We start from the raw sequence: 23,539 nt of genomic DNA on the forward strand, positions 1-23,539 counted from the left end.
TGACTTCAATTTTACTTGATGTACTGATCAGATATGCACTTTTTCATTATCGGTTACTTAAGCAATCAAACCTCGCATCTTAGCAGATTACGTTAATGTCTGGACATATACAGTCTAATTTAAGTATTTCTAATCAAATGTTCTTCGTAGCATGGCATCAGCAGATATAAGAATCCTATTTTATATGAGAGATTTGTTGTCTGTAATGGATCTGATAGTAGGCTATCTATCATGTCTAATGGGAGGAATACGAGGCGGTGCTACACTCTTGGTAAAGAACGTCATAGCAGGCTGAGTTTGAAAAGTATATAAAGGTCAAAATGTGTCAACTTTGAGTAAAAATTTCAAAAGTCAAAGCGGCTTCGATATGAACGTGCATCTAGGGGGAGTATTCACAATTTTGTTTTCTAGCATTTGTTTGCTCCATTTGGTTGTTGACTAAAATAGTATAATTTGTTGTAGTAAATTACAATATTAAAAGATCAAAAGCAAAAAACAAATAGAAATCACAACTGTTGTAGCAAAATGAACAAATGTGGCGTGAAAATACCAATAAGTCGAAAAGCTGCGCTCATTAACTTTTAAGCGGGATGTTTCGAGCTTGTTAAAATGTTTATAGAATATATTATATAGATACATATGTAAATAGGAAAGGCTATTTCTGACTGCCAGTGTTCGCTTACCAGTTTGGTCCCAGTCCGCTTGGCGTAGAATTTATGGGCGTATTCACATAGCGATAGCTGACAGCAGCCATAAAAGCAACAGCACACAAAAGCCACTGCTCATATTCATAGAAATAATTTTTTAGTAATTTCATTTTCGTATTTATTTGTTTGTTTCATGTCGACAAAGGTGCATATATGTATATATAGGTATGTACGTATGTTTGTTTGTACTTCCTTCATTTGTCGGCAATGCGTCATACCATCAGCGATAAATGTTTGCTTAGACCGGTTTTCACTTAAAATTCATTAGAAGCCTCAGTAGATAACCACGTACATATGTACATATTAACACAATATTTAAGTACTTTGTTATGTATGTATGTACTTTGAACAGCTTCAGTTTCTATTGTACAATATGATTTATTATCTATTTCATGTACAAACTTAAATATATACCGTTGTATGCTCGGTATTGTTATCTCGTGCTGTATGTGGGTAGATAGTTTGCTAGAAGCTTCTTAAAGCATTATCATATATTCACCTACTCTCTACATTGGAAAAAGTAATTAATTTAATAAAAAGTATTAAATAATGTACGATCTTGTTCAGATTTAATATCTCGCGATTTCTAAGGGTATTTTCAGTAAGATTTCAATGTTAATGTGCAATAGAAACGATCTTTATCTTTCTTGAAGAATAGTGTATTTCCGTATATTAGTTCTACCTAAAAAGAGTTTTATGTTCTCTAATTGAATATTTTTCGCTTATTTTATAAGCTATGTAACATAAAACAAGAAAGGAAGGACTTCCGGCATAAAGTCCAATAGAATAACGAAAATCATCACATACATATACATACATAGTATATGTATATTGTCTGAGGTAATTCTTGAACCAAATTCACTAATTTTCACCACCAACGTACACTACATCCAAGTCGCTCACTTAATTTTGCTAAGATATCGGTATAGAGTCCACCGGATGTGTGAAAACCCTAATTATTATATGGGAGCTTGGAGCCATGACTCGATTTCGCCCATTTTCAATGCAGAGACACGCTGTTAAAAGAAAAAGAATTTCTCTGAATAACATTAAATTAATAAGAGAATTATCCTTATTCACTGAGCACTTCTTGTTCGATACACGGGACCTTGAAAAAGAATGGTCCGATTTCGACAATTTGAACGAATCAGATCGACTTCAAAATTTTGTATATATAAGGTAAGTGGACGTGATTGTTAACCGATTTCGATTTCGTGGCCCGAAATAAGTCCATTAAGCGGATACATAATTTGTTCCTACTAGTGCGGGCTTCAAAATCTATCTGTCAGGGTTTCTGCCAAAGTGTCTTCTTCAACCTGGATGCAGCGTAAACCAATATTCCATTAATGATGATATTTTAGCCAAAACAGCAGGCTCCTGTGTGGCTTCCGTTCCAAAATTTATTGTGTAAGTCTGTAGAAATGTCTTTTTAGCTGTTGATCTCTATTCTGAGAATTCTTTCGGTTGATCTCTTGATCTCTGGTCATCTTCTGAAGCTTCTGAAAAACTATTAGCTCTAAAGTAAAATGTCTTAGTATATCAAATGGTTCAGCATTGCAATTTAAGGAAGAGAGTGTCGAGTGAAGCATCGATTATATTATACAGTCTTCATTCAAAAAAAATCGAGGAGAGCTACTAACGTCTCCATGTATAGATAACAATCAAAATTTTATACAAATACGATCAAACAAGCACCAATCGCTTGCAACCTTGATGTTTTCTTAAGAATACAGACTCAAAAAAGAGCGTATGGAATTTGAATAATGAAAGTATATTTCTTGTGCGGCATACCTATTTCATAGACGTCATAATTAATCACAAATATTTTTCATCAGATCAAATTAAACATGTTTGAGATTCTTTGTAACCCATATATGCTGACACACCCTCGAAAGAACACATGCTAGATAAATGAAGCGTGTCTGCTGCTTGGCTAAAACTAATTTTCTAATAAGTGCCTGCTAAAGAGCGTAGAGTTTTTCACGTAACACAGGTTTACCTCCGCTGTAGTATATATATACACACTAGGCGTATAGGTATTTGCCGTGTCAATAAACGCGACTGCATTTGGTGGATAGAGCTGCGCTATAAAGGGCGCTGAACCAAGGTTTCCACATTGTTTTCATTGTGCTGTTTATTGTTTTTTCCAGTTGTAAACGCGTTTTCTGCTCGTTTAGTACCACAAAATTGTTGTTGGTGTCGTTGTTGTCGGTTCATAGGTCTACCACTGATTCATTTCCTGAAAATGCTAAGCACATACAGACATAAATACATACATATATAAATGGTTTATATGTAAACATCAGCAATTGTACCTAGTTGTTACCTGATCGTCAGCTCGCCAACCTTTGGAAGCACACACACACATATATTAACTTCGCTTGGGACTCTGCACTCGATGCGAGGCAGCGACTCGCCGAAAACAAAATGATAAAAACAGGTTTTGAACGCATAGCATAAACAAAAGCCGCTCTTTGTCGCGTCATTCGAACCGAGCGCCGTCGCGCCGCTCTTGCACATTCCATGCGCTCGGCACGGTCGTGGCTGGCTACAAGATTATAGCGGTTGTCTGAACGAAATAGCCGATGAATCAAATGGCACAAATGCTGCGCCCGCATAACTTAGCGCGATCAACAAAAACAACAATAATTACAACTAAAAGTAAATGAAAGAAAACTGAATTATGACAGATTCGTGTCGATGGCTTGCAGAGGCATACGAAATTTGGAGCAAATTGTTGCTCATAATCGAGATATGCACGTGGGTATGTCTTCTGCATAGTTGAGTTAATTTTTCGTTGCGTGGAGTTTTTCGTTAATGGCTTCGAAATTTACAACCTAGAGGTGTCTAAACCTTGTTAAATTATTTCCTCAGGTGTGCGCTATTTCTTACTCTCTTATTCTGACTTTATTTTAGAAGTCGCTAAGCGCTGAATACACCAATGGAGTGAATCAACCTGTTTCAAACAGATCCACTCCATACTTACTAAGAGAGATTCATATGTTATTCTCGAAAACAATAGAGCCTGATCTGGTCTGGTCTCATAAACACGATACGTCTCTTTCAACCGTTTTCAGAAATCTTTAATAAATTGGGTATTTAACTTGAAAATTGGGTGCTGTGAAAACAATAATATTAGACCGGGGCCAAAATTGATGCGCTAAATTTAAGCTATGATCGGGATAAGGTTCCTTCTGAGATCATGACTCTTAACGGTTTTTGATGACCTTCCGAGGCATACGAGAGCGACAGAGAGAGATACAAGTTTATAAGTCAAACCTGGCGATCACAGCGTCAGACAGTAGAATATCGGAAAGTAAGGTTGAGAGGAAGACATTTAGAATGATAACTGTTTATCCATAATTGATACTTGGATGAAAATTTCTTCGATTTAATAATGAATGTAAAGAAGCATTAAAGGTTATAAAATTAATGCAATGGTGTTGAAAATGAGGTCTCCTCAGAGTCTTTACGTATCCATAATCAATACTAAAACTTTATTAGTTTCCATCCAGTTTAAATATATCTTGATATGATACATATACACTTAATTGAGCGATTATTTAAAACAGAATTTGTCAATAATCACGCCATAAATCACTTCATTAAGGCTATATTTGGATTTAAATTATATATAAAGGTGTGAATATTGAATTAATAACAATAAAATGCATTGCGTGCCACAATGCGAAATCGGCAGTTGCAACAAGCGCTACTTTCTAATCAGTTGTGCGCAAGCATTGCGTGTCGGTTTGGTATACAGCGGACTTAGCGGAATGCAATTGCATTACAAGACACAAAATTCGACTGATATATATGAATATATGTTTGTATATATACATTTGTATATATGTGCTTGTGCTTATGTTGTATATATGTATATACACATTAAATTGAAATTAAAAATACTTTCAACTCATCAAACCATAAATTTGGTGCAGTGTAAACCAAAATCACTGAACATAATCGTTACATATTCATTAAAATGCATAGTTTGTAAGTGTATTATATTTGTCTGTTAATTATTATTTTATTTTAAGTTTTGTTTTTATTTTTATTTTGCTTTTATTTTTATATTTTTTAAATGTTTTTTATTTCATTTTTTTATTTTTATTTTATTTTTCTTTTTTTCTTATTTTTTTTACTTTTTTTTTAATTTGATATTTTCATTTAATTTTTTATTTTTATTTATCATCTCATATGTGTGTTAATAATTCTGCTGAATTTGCTTTTTCAACACATTCGTGTTATTTGCACTACTTTAAATGGCTTACTTTTACTAACTGTAGATGATGTTTTAAGACGCCAACACAAATTATGCAAATTTTTAATTCGCCAAATTTAAATCCGTTTTGTATTATGAGATTATATATTTTTTTATCGGTCATATTGCCAAAACTAATCATTCATGAAAATACCGTTAAAGTAAAAGGTAGCTACTTCAAAATGATGCCACTTTTGAGTAATACAATACTCTACTAACTAATGTGAACTCTGAAAAAAGTGGGATATTTTAGGTGTTTCCATTTATGGAGACTTTTATTATGGTACTCACTGAGGGGTTAATCGCGGTCAAAAGATGTTTCGACAGAAAATATTGAATTCAATTGATTATACGAGTAAGTAAAATTAAAAATTTGGGAATATTTAGAATACTCATATAGGAGTTTCAGAATATTGGCAAAGATCCCGGGCTTTAGAATCTCCTTTCAACCTCAATTAAGAGAAAATTTGAGTTCAGAATTGATTATTCACTCAATTATAATTATACAAAATGAAGGAGCACTAGCTGCAGAGGCTTTCAGTTCCTACAATAACTAATCGAGTGTAATATAACATTATAATTTGTATAGATTTATAGCGTTTTTAGACAGCCAAATTATTTGAATAATCAAATTTTTGTTTAGAAACCCGTTTTTGCCTTTTACACTGCCGGCTAATCGATAACCGATCAGCTGTTATACATCTTTGTTTTTACTTTTCATAATAAATTAGTAAGTTTCATCAGCTGATTGATATTTTTTGGCACATCTTTTTAGACATCTAGTGTAGCTTCTTTATCAAAAAATTCAGCCAATCGCAGACAAAGAATTTATGTCGTACGTCTTTGTCGCAGAGGTGCATTTCATTTTTTTTCATTTTCAATTAAAAATTAATGTATATTTTTGTTTTGTAAATAGATCTTAATAAGCGTTGTAATCGAGCAGAGGCCGGTTAATTGATCAATCAGCTCCTGTGTAAAAAGGCTATTACTCTATCGAATACATTGAGCTTAAACACTTTAGACCAAGGTCGGAGGTCATCTTTTAATATTTAAACTAATATTCAAAACTAACAACACAGTTATACGGTCCAATTTAATACAGAATAAGAATGTATAGAAGCCCTATTGAAATGATCTAACCATTTACTATTCTAGTTACACTTCATTATGCCCATACTACTTGCTTTAAGCGAATTGTTTGTTCGATTCGTCACCTTCTAACTTTTCATTTTGGGAAAAACTTTTAAATAATATTATATATTTTACTAAAGTTAAAACCGCGTTTAAACAATTATCTCCATAATACGTGCTCAAAACCACTACAATTTTACAAACATTTCAACATTTTCTGCTGAATCGCATTTAAAATATTTTTTGTAACACTTCACTTCATTTCTGAAGTGTCGAGTTGATACATTGTACGCGCGATTTATTGACGTTAACACATTTAATAATAAAAAACAAGTTTAAGACTAATTGAGTTAGGAGTTCGGAGGATCGTTTATATTAATCTACATAATATATCATGTAGAACATATACTTCGAACATAATTGACCTTTTTTCGAAATTAACAGCGATGTATTCGCTTATGAGATCGTTAGACACTTAATTGATGTTCGATAGAAATAGTACTTATTTCTCAAATAACATTTCCTATAATTACTTTTTCGTTGATATCAGTATTGTAAGTTTTGAAATTATTCGTTTTCAGAGTAAAGAAATCAAAGTGTTATTAGGAGAGAAGAAATGGAAAGGAGAAAAAATGGAAAATATAATATAATAAAAGCTTATGAATCGATAATGCTATATGTTTCTCCATTGTCGTGACTAATTGGAGTGTGCGAAACTTCTTGGACTATTTAACTTATCATCCAACTCATATTTTCAAAATAATATTATCTTCATTCCATTAACATTTAAACTCTCTGTGTTACCCTCGTAAACCCACATGCATATTAAACCGTAATTTATTACACCGCCTTCTTTCGCCCTTTCGAAAAATTTAAATTAGCTGCAACTAATTACATTAAAACATTTTCAGATCAAGAAGCAAATTAACGAAGAACAATGTAGCTTCCACAAATCATTAGATGCATGGAGATTGAACTTAGCAATTCGTTACGAAAAAGTGTTAAAGAAGAAAGGGAAGTGTGTGCAGCCTAGTGACTTTCACAGAACAAGTTATGAATTATAAATGCATAGCATATTCGTTTAGAAAGAAGTGACTAGGCCTGTTAGGGTGGTACTTTTTTTGTTGGAAATTAGTTTGTTATACCATATGTCATGAATGTGTATTGGTATTATCATAAATTAAAATAAATATTCAAATTGTTAAGTCATGGTGTATGGCAAAGCTGTTTCTATAAATATTAGGGTGATGCTAAATAGTTGGAAAACATCTTTTTGTATTTTTTTTTAATATTTATTAAATTGTAAACATAAGGCAAACATCACTATAGCCAAAGACATCAAATAAAAGACAGTTTGGTTCTAATTATTCAGGTGTGTTGCGTGGGGTCAAAGTTCAGATTACCTCAACTTTACTTTTTTTTGGATTATCCCTAATTTAATTTTTCTTCAGTACCACCCTAATGTATAAAAAATTAATATAATCATAGTTACTTTTATCTTGTATATAAATTTGCCGTGCTCTACATTTTCGTATAGAGAATGCATGTTACATTTTCCCTTAATAGGTATATGTACATATGTACATTCAGACATAACATACATAAATATATAAATATGTACATGGCTCTTGTGCCACTTTAAATCATTTTCCCAACAGTCTAATTGTTTAAGCTCTTCAACAGGCCTCTCCAGCTCTCTCCAGCTGCTAAAAGTAATACAAGTATATACTAAATAGTAAATATGTACGATACCTCTGATAAGCGGTATTTCACTACAGACTTAAGTTTCTCAATGTTATCACATATTTCTTATTATATCATAATCGAATTCTTTTCGAATGCTATCACAGTTTACTTTAGTTGACCAAAAATTGTAACTTTTTCAAGTGCAAAGCATATTTTATAGACACACATACATACATATGTACACCTCCATATTACTTTCTTTGCTTTCTTCTACAAATTACCATTTAAATAAATAAATTATGAATAAATAACTTCTGTTTGGTTATTGAACCGCATAAACGTAGCTTTTTTACTGTGGCTTTCGCCATTTTTGGTGTGTTTATTATGTCAGCATATGACCAAAGTGTGGACCCGATAGTGAAACGCCTCTATAACGGCTTATTGCAATGCAAGACTCGTCGGCAGCGCTTTACTATTTTCATTCGACTCAAATTCAGCATATCAAGTGGCACTCGAACGCCGCACGTTTTAGCCACTAAGTACTCACATACATATATGCATTTATACATATGTAAATATATAAATACATATGTATCAAGGCAACGTGTATATTTGTTTAGGAATTTTCGTCAATTGTAGCACTCACAGTGCAAGCAGTGGAATGCATAAATAATTCGGTTAAATAAAAAATTAATTAATTTTCAAAAAAAATATTGTAAATTTTGTGTTTTTGCTTATTGACTTTGTGCGCCTAAAAATATCGGTAATGTCCATTTACAAGCACATCACCACAACAATGCGCGTTGTTTGGCTAAATGTAGGTCATGATAATTTTATTTACAAAAAAGAAATATTTTTAGAAATCAATACATATATATACAGGGTGTTCAGTAAGTTCAAAAAGGGGGTGGAGTAGAACAAAAGACTCTAACATGTGTCTAACAATTTATAACCTACTTCCGTATTTTCCGTATGAACGACAGAATTTTTCTAAAATTGCCTCATAAGTTGGTACTAACATAAAAAATCGTCGAATAAATAGCGATCCTCCTTTCTACTTGGTCTTTCTAGCGTAAAATTTATTACTTTGCTTTTAGTAGCGCTTTAAGACATTCCTCAAATAGTACCTTATCAACGAATTGTCTGCCACTGATCAGATAAAATTCAGGATGTTCATTCAGGGTATTCAGGAAAATTCAGGAAATCACCAGCTAACACGGGTCCAGATATAATTTCACTATGTTATTGTTATTCTTGCGGTAGGAAACAGACCGAAAATAATTTTGGTTAAAGTTGTCAAGTTAGCAGTCGTATACAAAATCAGAGTTTATTCCCGTTTCGTAGACCTTGGAAAAAATTTTATGTTTCGACAAATATTTAATTGAAACTTCCCAAGTAGCGTTCCATACTTGGAACGGGGAGTGAACCTAAGCTATATTTAGGCCATACACAGTTTTCCACAAGATCTAGTTATATCAGTCGGCGGTGGCTTCAGGACCCTGTCATGGATCGCAATATCAAATATAAACTGTTCTGTTTTACACATATATTAATTATTGTCTAGGCGAGGTTTAATTCCAGCCATGAATCAACAAATCTTAACAATTTTTGGTGTGTCGAATTTCATTGCTCTTCTTTTGAGTATTTTTCATACCTTAGTTCTGTCAGTTAGCAGACCGTCATTTCATATTTAGCCCAGTTTAACGATTCATTGACTGGTTAGATAGATAGGTAGGTATAGTGGACGTCGGACGACGCACCTAGGCCTTAGGAGGTCCATTGTGATACCACTGGGACTGGAATCCGCTCACACTACCATGTCTTCATTGAACCACCCAGTGGTCTTGATGAAATTAATTAATCAAAACAATTTTATCGAAGATACAATGACCGATAGTTGCCATTATTATCCTGTATAAAGCCTTGATCCGCATAGATTATGTTCTGCAGTCTCTTCTTCTTCTATTTCTTGTCAGCTTCTGCAGTATCCCCAATCTGCTGGCATGTCTACCAATCAAACCGTTAGAACTCCTACCAGAGTTCTTATATTGGTCCTTTTAAATTTAAACAATTGTCAAGTACGGCACATATTCCATCCAGGTCACATGTTTCTGCTTGTGGAGCAAGTTAGGGTTTGTATCCACTGTGACACAGCTAACTCGGTGAGATATTTATCGATTAGGTGTTTACAAGTGTCCAAAGGCATGTACATATATTCCCTCTTTATCGGGTGCTAATTGTGAGGTGGAGCCCAATCTGACAAGTCATCCGCTTCACAGTTGCCTGGAATATTGCTGTATCCTGGGACCCATTGCAAATTTGTAGTAAATCGTTCATTGCTGATACAACACGGCATATATAGAGTTATAGAGGAATCGGGTCCTCGTAAACTTATAGCGTACGAGATTGATATGGTCCAAATTTTTAGTGGTTGGCCAGATTAATTATTCTCACTAATTTTTCTTTACTTAGAACGAGGCTGAACATACTTTCTAATCCTTTACTTTTTTTCGGTAACTCTCTCGAAGTTATTGACGCGGTTCCTAAATAGCACTTCACTGAACACAAGCTTTGTAATCTAACCTATTATTTTAAGCCGAAGCAAAAATTTGACTTAATAGATCGTTATTTTTGATTAATCATTATACTCCTCAGGGCTTTAGCCCGAGCCAAAGCCACCATGTAGCCTGAGGAATCACACTCATTTGCCACTAATTATGCCGTTATGCCGAAGTTAGAACATTAATTATATATATATATATAATATAGACGTATATGTATATATACATATATTCATATACATATGTGTTTAAAGCGCATCTGCCGAAGTGCATTTCGAATACCACGATTGAATATGTTCGTGTAATGTGCATACAAGCGTTTAGTAAATGCCTCTAATAACCGAATGTGTTACTGTGGCCGCATAATGAGCTTCCGTTGCCATTAGATGAACAGATTTCCAACAAAGGCCTATATATGTAGGTACTTATGTACCCCCACACAAGAACATATATGCCGAACATTTGGTTGTCCGTCCACAAAAACACGCGCTCCATTAGCATTGTTAACTTGTCCATTTAGCTGTAGAACGGCTTAGTGTACTAAGAGAACGACGCACGACAAATGACACGCCACCAAACGAAGACCGAAGCCGGGGTTCGCACATATAGGCAACACGGTGAATCTGATCGATGGCCTCATAATGACACAGCAAATTAGTTGTCGGCGTTGACGACAGCCATGCGGATGACCAAGCGGGTTCTGCTGTAAATTCAGGGCAGGCCAGTTGGGTCGAGGAGCATACAACTTATTGTACACTTGCTGTTTTGTTGTTGACTCATTTGACCCGCGTCGTTTTTGTGCAACAAATCCACATTACATGCGCGCAAAATACCTTTCACACCCGCCGAATCCAACTAATGTCGCCCAGTTCGCCTGTTCAGCGGCTCAGCGTTGACCCACCCACTGTTTATGCGGTTTGAGGTTAGTTAGAGAGTCGCCAACATTGTTAGGCCGCTTCGCTATATTATCGCTTTCTATTTATTACATTCTATTGTTGTAATGATGTTGCGATTAAAGGTTAGACTTCGTGTTTCACGGCTCGCTCCATTCATCCACAACGGCATTACTACAACTTAGCACACATTTCACTGTGCTCCACATATGGCACTGAAGTCGTCGAGGGGTATATATCGTATGTGTCGGCAGTGGCGCTGAGTAGAGTAGTGGACAACATGTGGCTGAGCTGGCTGACCAGCTGAACAACAAGTTCAGAAGAAAGTCACTCTTTGCTGGTTAAGTGTCTTTTTGGCAAATATTTTTATAATTTCTAAAAATGTAGATTTGTATTTGGCGTTTTAGTGAAATAAGTTTATGTGGTGTCTGTAGAAATGTTCAGACTTGCAAATTTGCTTTCCCTTTTTTCTTTCTTGTTTAAAGACACTGTAAATGTATATGCCGAAATAATATTATTTGAGTTATTTGCTATCAGGCTCTTCTAATGCACAACTAGAATCTTTTAATATATCCTAATATTTATTCGTATCTCCAACACATAACATTTCGCATATCAAACTTTCCAAATAGGCATTATGTTTTCGATAGGAGAAATAATACTATTATCCCGTTGTGTACTTCTCTATAAGTTATAAGCTTTTCTAACTGTGATTTTCCCCCAACTAGTCAGTTTTGTCTGACATAGAGAGCTCAGAATGAACAGCATGTATTATAATCAGTATAGCAGTAGATTGTCTAGAATAGATCGTCGAATAAATTTGTGTTTTCACATCCGCCGAATTTTATTTCTAGACAATAATCGTTGGCACCCCAACATTTCATGACATTCCCATGAAACTAACGCACTAACTAACGAGTATTATAGTTTTGTTCACATAACGGTTGTTTGTAACACCCAAAACTAATAACTAAGATATAGGGTTATATATACCAAAGTGATCAGGGTGAAGAGTGGAGTTCAAATCCGAATGTCTGTCTGTCCGTCCGTCCGTCCGTCTGTGCAAGCTGTAACTTGAGTAAAAATTGAGATATCTTGATGAAACTTGGAACACACGTTCCTTGGCACCATAGGAAGGTTGCTTTCGAAAATGAGCAAAATCGGCCACGCCCGCAAAATGGCGAAAACCGAAAACACATAAAGTGCCATAACTAAGCCATAAATAAAGCTATGGAAATAAAATTTGGTATGAAGGATCGCACTATAAAGGGGCATATTTGGATGTAATTTGTTTTGGGAGGTGGGCGTGGCCCCGTCCCCAAATAGGTTTTTTGTACATATCTCGGAAATCAATAGAGCTATATAAACCAAACTTTCTGCAGTCGTTTTTTTTAGCCAGTTCTTAATACAGTCCAAAAATGAAAGAAATCGGATAATAACCACGCCCACCTCCCATACAAAGGTTAGGTTGAAAATTACTAAAAGTGGGTTAACTCACTAACGAAAAACTTCAGAAACACTAAATTTCACATAAGAAATGGCAGATGGAAGCTCATATGCAAAAGAATCGTTCCAAACGAGGCTTCAGACAGGGTGACTCACTATCGTGCGACTTCTTCAATCTATTGCTGGAAAAAATAATACGAACTGCAGAACTAAATAGAGAGGGTACAATCTTCTACAAGAGTGTACAGCTCCTGGCGTATGCCGATGATATTGATATCATCGGAAGCAACAACCGCGCCGTTTGTTCTGCGTTTTCCAGACTAGATAAAGAAGCGAAGCGTATGGGTCTGGTGGTGAATGAGGACAAGACGAAATATCTCCTGTCATCAAACAAACAGTCAGCGCACTCGCGTCTTGGCTCCCACGTCACTGTTGACAGTCATAACTTTGAAGTTGTAGATAATTTCGTTTATCTGGGAACCAGCATTAACAACACCAACAATGTCAGCCTTGAAATCCAACGCAGAATCACTCTTGCCAACAGGTGCTACTTTGGACTGAGTAGGCAATTGAAAAGTAAAGTCCTCTCTCGACGAACCAAAATCAAACTCTATAAGTCGCCCATTATTCCCGTCCTGATGTATGGCGCTGAAGCGTGGACGATGACAACATCCGATGAGACGACTCTTGGGGTTTTGGAGAGAAAGGTTTTGCGCAAGATTTATGGTCCTCTAAACATTGGCAACGGCGAATACCGCAGACGATGGAACGATGAGCTGTACGATTTATACGACGACATTGACATAGTTCAGCGAATAAAAAGACAGCGGCTACGCTGGCTAGGTCATGTTGTACGGATGGAAGAAAACACTCCAGCTCTGAAAGTATTCGATGCAGTACCCGCTGGAGGAAGCCGCGGAAGAGGACGACCTCCACTCCGGTGGAAAGACCAAGTGCAAAGTGACCTGGCTTCACTTGGTGTTTCCAGTTGGCGCCAAAAAGCAAAAAGGAGGAATGAGTGGCGCGCTCTGGTGGATACGGCTATAATCGCTTAAAGCGGTTCCTACGCCAAATATATATATATATATACATATATGGTATAAAGTCCAATAGAAACACGAAAATCATCATATATGGTAAATAGGCAGAGGTAATTCCTGAGCCGATTTCACTCATTTTCATCACCAACATACATTATATCTAAGTTATATGTTCACTTAATTTGGCTAAGATATTTCATATATTACCCGATTTATAAGCTATTAAGCCAATCGTTTTTTCTAATTTCTAAAATTAGCTATATGAGAGCTAGGGGAAGTTATGACCTGATTTTAACCATTTCTGATACAGAGACACGCTATTAGAAGAAAAAGATTTCCTCTGAATTAAATTAAGATATCTGAGAGATTTACCAATATTTTCGGTGAAAAATTACCATGGGGCACTGAGTTCTTCATATTCGATATCCGGGGCAATGGAAAGTTATAGTCCGATTTCGACAATTTTTTCACAAGTGATGTCACGGATCATATACTGTATTTGTGTAAAGTTTTATTTCACTATCTTCATTGATTCCTTATGTATATCTTATAAAGTGAAGGAATCAGATGGAAGTCAAAATTGAGTTATATGGGAAGTTGTCGGAGTTGTGAACCGATTTCATCCATTTTACACATGTGTCATCAGGGCGTTAAATACAGAATTTCATTGAAATCTGTCGAGTTGTTCCTGAGATATGGTTTTTGACCCATAAATAGCGATGCCACGCCCATTTTCCATAATGTAAAAAAATCTGAGTTCAGCTTCTTTCTGGTATTTATTCTGTAAAATTTAGTGTTTCTGACGTGTTTCGTTAGTGAGTTAACGCACTTTTAGTAATTTTCAACCTAACCTTTGTATGGAAGGTGGGCGTGGTTATTATCCGATTTCTTTCATTTTTGGACTGTATTAAGAAGTGGCTGAAAGAAACAACTGCAGTTTGGTTTATATAGCCTTATTGGTTTGCGAAATATGTACAAAAACCTATTTGGGGGCGGGGCCACGCCCACTTCCCTTTCATAGTGCGATCCTTTGTACCAAATTTCATTTCCATAGCTATTTATTGCTTAGTTATGATACTTTATGTGTTTTCGGTTTTCGCCATTTTGTGGGCGTGGCAGTGGTCCGATTTTGCCCATCTTCGAAAGCAATCTTCCTATGTGGCCAAGAAACAAGTGTGCCAAGTTTCCTCAAGATATCTTAATTTTTACTCAAGTTACAGCTTGCACAGACGGACGGACGGACGGACAGACAGACCCTATATCTAACTCGTTTAGTTTTGGGTGTTACAAACAACCGTTATGTGAACAAAACTATAATACTCTCTTAGCAACTTTGTTGCGAGAGTATAAAAATATGATATCTTTTCGTGCTTCACTGTTGTTATTATGTTATCTTTCCATATTAAAATGGTTTTATCGTTCTAAAAGCAAAAATTGTTGCAAACTTTCTTTAAAACTTATTTTCGGTGGTTTTATTTTGTTAATTTCCGTTGGAAATTACCGTAATACGTTTATGAACGTGGTTCCGTCACTATTTTATTATTTCTTTTTATATTTTTTTGTTATTATTAATTCGATTTTTTAATATCTTATATACATACATATGTATTTTCGAACTACATATATCTACATACCTATATATTGCGGTAGTTTTGCAAGTCAGGTTTTAATTAGATTCTACGTTTTGATATAATTATAGAAAGCCATATGTGTCTAGGTATACTATATATATGTATATATAAATATGCATGTATATATGTACTTTTTCCTAAATATATATCTATTTATAGAAATTTCAATTTTTGTACGTGCAAATTATTATATTTTTAGCTAAATTGTAATGTGTATATACTCATAAAACTAAGTAGTACATAGTTTCAAATCATACATATTCATATATTTTGTGTGAAAAATCGGGGCTGTAAAGTGGCTTTCAATGCTTATCAGATGAAATTCGTGTAGTATTTGCATATTGCTTGACTAGTTCGGCTGTAAATAGCAAGTTGGTAAAATCTATACCATTCTACATATGTATGTACTATATACTTACATATACATACACTTATGGACAAAATAATAGGTGTGCGCTTAGCTGTTACAGTTTTTTGCAAATTTGATTGTAACTGTTACTTTGTTTGATAATTTTATATTTTTATGATGAAGGGGAAATAGTAGAGTGGTTTTACAAACAAATTTTGCATTTTGGACATTAGTTATCATTGTTTCATTAAATTTGTTTGGTCACTAAAATAGGTTTCAGTACAATATTTAAAAAATAAGTGGTTATTTCGAAGTATTTATCATGTCAATATAGTTTTGGAGTATTTGCAATTTTATCTTTCTTTGAACACCATAAATTGAAAAGATGAAACGATTCAAAAAGCCACTCCGCCGATGTAGAGCATCGATTGAAAAAAATGGCGTTATGAATGAAAAACGCACAGATTCACTGTCAGTATGTTAGGGCGATCGTAAACTTTATAACTAATGGTATAAAGCAAAAAATAAATAAATAAAAAGAAATCACTGGTCGTCCAAGAAAAACAGACATGATCGATGATCCCCGTATACTTCTCATAGCAAGAAAGGACCCTTTTGTGACTTGACGACAAGTTGGACTAAAAAATAGATCGCGGACAATTTGGCATCCATTAGAGAATACAAAGACTCAAAGTACAAAAATATTCTTATACAGAAGAGGAAAGTTGCTGAGCACAAAAATTGATGTGGACCCACTGGCGGTGAAATATTATATCCAGGGTTAAAGTTAAGATAAATAATTATGGAAATGATTGTAAAAGGACTGCTTGTCTGCCAAAAGACTAAACAAGTTGATTGTAGAAACACCATCTGTCAAAGTGTTGGTCCGTTATTTTCGATAAATGACATAATGATCGCCAATGAGTACAGGGATATTTTGCAAAAAGTTAAGCTGTCATCCTTTGAAAATTACATGCCCCAGAGTTGGTGTTATCAACAAATTAATAACCTGAAACACGGATCATTGCTGGTATCTGAGTGGTTCATGGAGGAAACCTGTGACCTGTATGTAATGGCCCAATAAATCCTCTGATCTAAACATGATTGAGAACTTGTGGAGTGTTCTTAAGAGAAGATTGGCAGCCATTCCATTTGTAAATTTGAAGCAAAAGTGTTTGAAAGCAAAGAGACTACCCATTGAAAAACTACCAAAAATTAATACGATCCATGCAAAATGGAATCGGAAAACTGGTGAAAAACCATGGAGGATATACAGATTATTAAAAACGCATAGACCAAACTTCAATTTTTTTTTTAATTTAGAAACAAATATTTTACACCCATTATTTTGACTAATGGTATTTCGTATTATGTAAAAATTTTATATTTAATATTCAAAATGAAACATTTTGGATATATTTCGGTTGAATTACGTAAAACATAAATATAACTAAAAAGAAATTCTTTTAAATACAATCACTTTAAAATTAATAATTAAAATCTATACACACCTATTATTTTGTCCATGAGTATATATATATCTATGTATACTATATATTTTTTTGGAAGATCACACGAACAATAGAACGTGAGGATAAATATAACTGAAAACAAGTAAGGAAGGGCTAAGTTCGGCTGTAGCCGAACATTTTATACTCTAGCAATTTATTTATTTGACATTATTTATATTATATAATATACAATTTGACCCACATATTCGTCATATATATTGTATAAAGTCCATTGAAAGTTGGAAACCATAATATTAGGTTAGAAGCACCGAGGTCTTCGTGTTCGATATATGGGGCCTTAAAAACCTATGGTCCGATTTCGGCGATTTTTAGAATTGGGCTGCCACACTATAAACATAGTATTTGTGCAAAGTTCTGCTTCGATATCTTCACTAGTACTTACTTTATATATTGTAAAGTAAACGATTCAGATTGTCTTCAAAGTTCTGGTATATAGGAAGTAGGCGTGGTTGTGAAGCGATTTGGCCTATTTTCACAACATATCATTGGGATGTAAGGAAACTATTACAAACCAAGTTTCATTGAAATCGGTCGAGTAGTTCCTGAGATATGGGTTTTGACCCATAAGTAGGCGACGCCAAGCCCATTTTCCATTTTGTAAAAAAATCTGAGTGCAGCTTACATCTGCCATTTCTTATGTGAAATTTAGTGTTTTTGACGTTTTTCGTTAGTGAGTTAACCCACTTTTAGTAATTTTCAACCTAACATTTGTATGGGAGGTGGGCGTGGTTATTATCCGATTTCTTTTATTTTTGGACTGTACTAAGAAGTGGCTAAACAAAACGACTGCAGAAAGTTTGGTTTATATAGCTCTATTGATTTCCGAGATATGTACACAAAACCAATTTGAGGGCGGGACCACGCCCACCTCCCCAAAAAAAATACATCCCAATGTGCCCCTCCCTAATGTGATCCTATGTTCCAAATTTTACTTCCATATCTTTATTTATGGCTTAGTTATCGCACTTTATGTGTTTTCGGTTTCCGCCATTTTGTGGGCGTGGCAGTGGATCGATTTTGCCCATTTTCGACGGCAACCTCCTCAGGGTGTCAAGAAACATGTGTTCCAAGTTTCATTAAGATATCTTAATTTTTACTCAAGTTATCGCTTCCACGGACAGACGGACAGACGGACGGACGGACAGACATCCGGATTTCAAATCCTCTGGTCATCCTGATCATTTATGTATATATAACCCCATACCTAACTCTTATATTTCTTGGTGACACAAACAACCGTTATGTGAACAAAACTATTATACTCTGTGCAACAGGTTGCGAGAGTATAATAAATAAGATTTGTTTGTTTTGCGGCTCGGCAATTTCAAAATTTAAACACGGGTTACGGGACTAATATGTTCGCACGTCGCGTCGAATTATATATAAAAACTACATGCGGTTCGCTAATCATTGGAACGTGGCTAATCGAACAAGCAATTAAAGCTCTTTAAACAGGTTATTTTTACCTGAAAAAATCGCAAATAATACTTTTATATTCTTAATACATAGTATCCACATATATTAAAACAACTTATTTAAACTAAGTACTTTTATACTCTCAATTATTCCACAAAATTTTTTTTAATTCAGCTTCTTGTGAAAAATATACATCTGAATGACACATCGCATTTTACATTTGAATTCCATATAACAGAGTACATGGATACCTCATTAAAGCGGTTTAAACGCTTATTAGTTTAAGTCCGATTGACCGAGACCAGTTATTTGTTCGATTCACCACTGGATAATATTTGTAGAAAGAAGACAGCTATAGTTAGTTTATCAAACGAAGAATTTAAAGAAATTGTTAAATACAAAATTTGTTTTTGAAACATACCTCTATAAATTCTCTGCTATTACTGTAACTTCTCTAGTACTCTCGCAGCTGTGTGAGTTCAACAAGTCGGTTAAATGCTAATGGATTAAATGCTTTAAGGACTAAATATGCCCATAGGTCGACCATTCTGATGAAGACCTCGTTGATTACCATATAGAAGATATATTGGTAAGATCCAATATATGTAAATGTATTGCCAATTACTCCAGTAGAAAAGAGAATCACTAGTGCGAAATATACTTAAATGTTATACAATAAGCCTACACATACTACTTGGGTATATATAAATGTGTGTCCGTCAAATGCACTATTTCATTTTGCACTCTTAGTAAATACGATTTCCATGTGACATTTTGTCGCTCTGACATTTAGCACCTTTTTAGTTCAATAGGTCGCATAAAATGTGTGTTTCCGACTAATGACAGGGTCTTTATGTATGCGCATTTGTATACGTATTAAGATATATTCACACATAAATATATATTTTTACTGACATTTATATACCAATGTACTATATTAAGACTATTCGCACTTTGCTTTTCATTTGCTTTGTCATTATGCGTGGAGCTTCTCTTAAATGCCACTTCATTTCATTCTCCACTTAAAAGCAACGAAAAATAATAAAGTACAGTTGAAAAGACTTACTCTAACAATATCTAAAATAACTAGGAATGTTATAAGAAACTTATTTTTATTAAAATATTTGAAACCTTTTAGTTGAGCAGATGACACCACTTAAAGGTCCGAGCTAAGGTTAGGTTAGGTTAAATGAACTGCTATAAAAATGATGATAAGTTCTACTAGATCTCAAAACTTCCAAGAAAGATAACTCAAAAGGAAATTAAACTCATGTTTTGTGTAGTCAGTAATATATTCATCGGTTTTATTTTGCTTGTAGTGATGCGACTGCTTTTAGATATACCCCTTTCCAGAATTGAAAAACGTGCCTCAGGTGTTACCCAATCTCTGAATCACCTTATCGGTGGTCTCCTTATGCCACATATTGACACAGTATATCTTAATAAAACTTTTTTTAATTAAACAAAGCACAACGATCAAAGCTTTCTAGCACGCAATAAATAGGAACAACCTTCAAGAATTGTCAGATTTTCTGTGCATTCATGTCTTGTAGTACTGGTTCACGACTCTACTTTTGATTAAAGGAAAGTGTATAACCTTAATGCCGTTTCGACACCATTTCGCTAAGCACAAATAATAAATTTAACATCTGTCCTCTAATATAACATGGCGAAATAGGACTGGAACTAAATTGATATGGATCCAGGGTTTGCATCAAGATCTCTGCATTAAAAACTTCATTTAACCAATATACTCAACATTCTATTGTCCTTTACCTACAGGTTTCTTGTTGTAACCAATTCTTGAAATACGAGATGGAATTAGCTAAAACTTTCCAGAAATGAATAAAATTCTAGCGAACGCGATTCCCAACGTTTTTTAAGAACACTTTTCAATCATGCACACTCTATCGAAATTATACTAGATTTTCTTTACCTTTGTGAATTATAGGGCCTTTATGGTCATGATAGGGCTTCAATGTAATATGAACGGCTGAACTATTCTGGTAAACTTCATTTTGTTTTGTTTTACAACCGCCAATTCTAGAACCAGCATCCATTCAAATATAATTCGTTCAGCTTATAGTGGCTTTAAAGTTTCGAAACACGACGAACCAATTCTTGGAGTCCACAAAATAGTAATAGAATTAGAAATTACCACAGATTCGGCCTTGTTGTGTGTGGTACTATTGCTCCTATAATTCCTGGGGCTGTACTTAGCGTTCCAACTGGCAGGCACAGTTCTAAAAATTGACTTATTCATTGTACCAATAGATATTTTACTATAATTTTAATTATAAATCAATATGTTAAACTAATATTTTATTTATTTAATTAATATTTTTGCAGCTTTAGGTTTAATTCAAACAGTGCACGCCGTTTCGTCAGGTATTACAAGTACGGAGGCATATTTCAATGGTTCGGCTTACCTGCGATTGCTCACACCAATGCCAATTTGGGATCATTCTGCCATAAGTTTTCGCTCCTGTCGCGGTAAGTTAACAAGCGCAATACAAATATCAACTAACTCTAATTAAACCATCTTACACAATTGACACATCTCTTCAACTGACTCGTCTTGCAGGTGGTGAAATTTTAGCTCAACAATATAATAAGAACTCATTCGTCATCACTGTGCTGAGCGATTTTCTGCAAGTCTCACTGGCCGGTCCGGCGGTGATTGGCCCCAACAACCGTTTAGACGTTAAACTGCCCTATCACTTACTCGACAATCACTGGCACACGTTACAGTTCAAGTACGAGTACGGCAATCTCTACTTGTACATCGATCGCACGTCGTTAGTTTTCGGTAAGTACAGCATTACGGTTACACCATGTCAATATGACACTGTCATATTATGTAATACACTTCGTTGCTCCGACTTTAATTACAGCGAATTCCACGTATAACAGTCAATTTCTGACCAACCAAGATATCGGCAATGAGGCGGCTATTTTGATATTGGGCAACTCATTTAGCGGTTGTCTACAAGACGGACCCGGTTTACTCTTCATCAATGGCTCTGTGCAGAATGTCGTCTACGGCACATGTCCGTTGAGTACCGGTCCTTGTGGTGAACACGATACGCTCATGCCTGGACAGGATAATTATTGCTCGAACAATCCATGCATGAGTCATGGCCAATGTATACCGTTAAACGATGGTTACGAGTGCCGTTGTACGCCACGTTACGCGGGCAAGAACTGTCAGATCGATAACGGTTCGCCGTGTGCGCGCAATCCCTGCGAGAATGGCGGCAACTGCACCGAGGATGTGCGCGGCGATTACCAATGCAAATGTACACCAAATTTTAGCGGTCGTACTTGTGAGATGGAAATCAATGTGCATCCCGCCTGTCAACCGAATCCTTGTCAAAATAACGGCGCTTGCATTGTCGCGCCGGGTACCGCGAAAGTCGAGTGCGAATGTGCTAAGGGCTATGCGGGTTCGCGCTGTGAGAACGATGTGGACGATTGCGCCTCGCAGCCATGTCAGAATAACGGACGTTGCTTGGATTTGGTGAATGGCTTCACGTGTGATTGCCGCGACACCGGCTTCACGGGTCAACACTGCCAGACAAATATCGACGAGTGCGAGGGCACACCGTGCAAACATGGCGGTCGCTGTTACGATCGCTACGGTTGGTTCATCTGTCAATGCCCCGATGGTTGGGCTGGAGAGACGTGTGAGGAGCCGACGAACTGTAAGACGCAGCAGTGCTTAAACGGCGGCACTTGTGTGAATAAGACGATCGGCTTCTATTGCCAGTGCGCGCCAGGCTACAGTGGTGAGCTGTGCCAGCAAAGTCCACCGTGTCCGCAGTGTCCCATCGATTCGGAGTGCATTGGAGGGAAGTGCATATGTAAGCCAGGCACTACGGGTAAGTTTCGCCTTTTGGATAGATCTTTGAATTTCTCTACGATTTCGTACGCATTGCACGCATTTCATCGGTGTGCGCAGAATATGTGGGGTTTAGCAAGTATGGTTATATTTTTATATGAAATAAGTTAGTGGTAACGGCTTCAAAATGGGTTAAAGGTTACTTCTTTAGATTAAATTTATTTAAGCAGCTTTTTATAGGCTTCTACGCTGTAAATTTACTTTAAATTCAAATTTATTTTAAATATTCCTTCTGGCATGCCAAGCTTCTTCTGATATTAACCTCTCGCTCAACGAATCCTATGAGTCACTCAGCCAATGGGAATGTCAGGGTGAGAAGCGCAAGCGTTACATACCACCCGATTGGTTAAAAAAGAAGCGTTGTGAGCTGAAATTAAGTACGTCATTGCGAAATAAAAACATTTAAACATTGTTAAATGAAATATAAATATTTTTTATCGTACCTCAAGCGTTAGTCTATTTTAGTATTTTGAAGTAAAAATATTAATTTTGTATGGATGTGGTTATTTATTCAATTTTATTTTCTACTGCTTTGGTGGTTTTAAAAATGTATTATATTTACTATATATTATAATTTTTTCCTAAAGGTATATATGTACTGATTTAATCCGATTCTACAACTAAGTTAAGCTATTAATTATGAGTTTTTTCAACGAAAACGGCATAGATAATATTGAGTTTTGACTAGAAATCAATTCTGAGGCATTCCAAGCTTTCAGGATCTTTCGTCTCCATTATATGAATCGAGGTTAGAATACACTAAAAATTGTAGCAAAAGCTCGTCTAAAGACCCAGAAAAGATATAAATTAGTTTTTAACGTAATAAAAGAACAATTAAAAGCCTTCGCGGATTCCTCTGAAATACGAGTTTATTTTTCAAGATGCGGTTAGATATCGACTTAAAAAGTTTAGAATTAAATTAAATCAGTATATTTGTAAAAGCTATGTATTATATGTATATATACTGGTGGTATATAGAAAT

At 35.3% G+C, this 23,539-nt stretch overlaps 1 protein-coding gene across 9 annotated transcripts in view; it reads left to right on the plus strand.

Annotated features, from left to right (window-relative positions):
- Positions 1-23,539, plus strand: part of LOC105217188 (protein crumbs) — a 42,588-nt gene that overhangs the window by 6,988 nt on the left and 12,061 nt on the right. For all 9 annotated transcript variants that reach the window (XM_054235910.1, XM_011192076.3, XM_054235902.1 and 6 more), the window contains 3 exons: positions 21,006-21,149; positions 21,241-21,465; positions 21,551-22,537. In XM_054235910.1, coding sequence (XP_054091885.1) covers positions 21,006-21,149; positions 21,241-21,465; positions 21,551-22,537 — 1,356 coding nt within the window. The remainder of the gene's footprint in view (positions 1-21,005; positions 21,150-21,240; positions 21,466-21,550; positions 22,538-23,539) is intronic.

Source organism: Zeugodacus cucurbitae, chromosome 2, assembly GCF_028554725.1.
Source record: "Zeugodacus cucurbitae isolate PBARC_wt_2022May chromosome 2, idZeuCucr1.2, whole genome shotgun sequence".
NCBI classification, from domain to species: Eukaryota; Metazoa; Arthropoda; class Insecta; order Diptera; family Tephritidae; genus Zeugodacus; species Zeugodacus cucurbitae.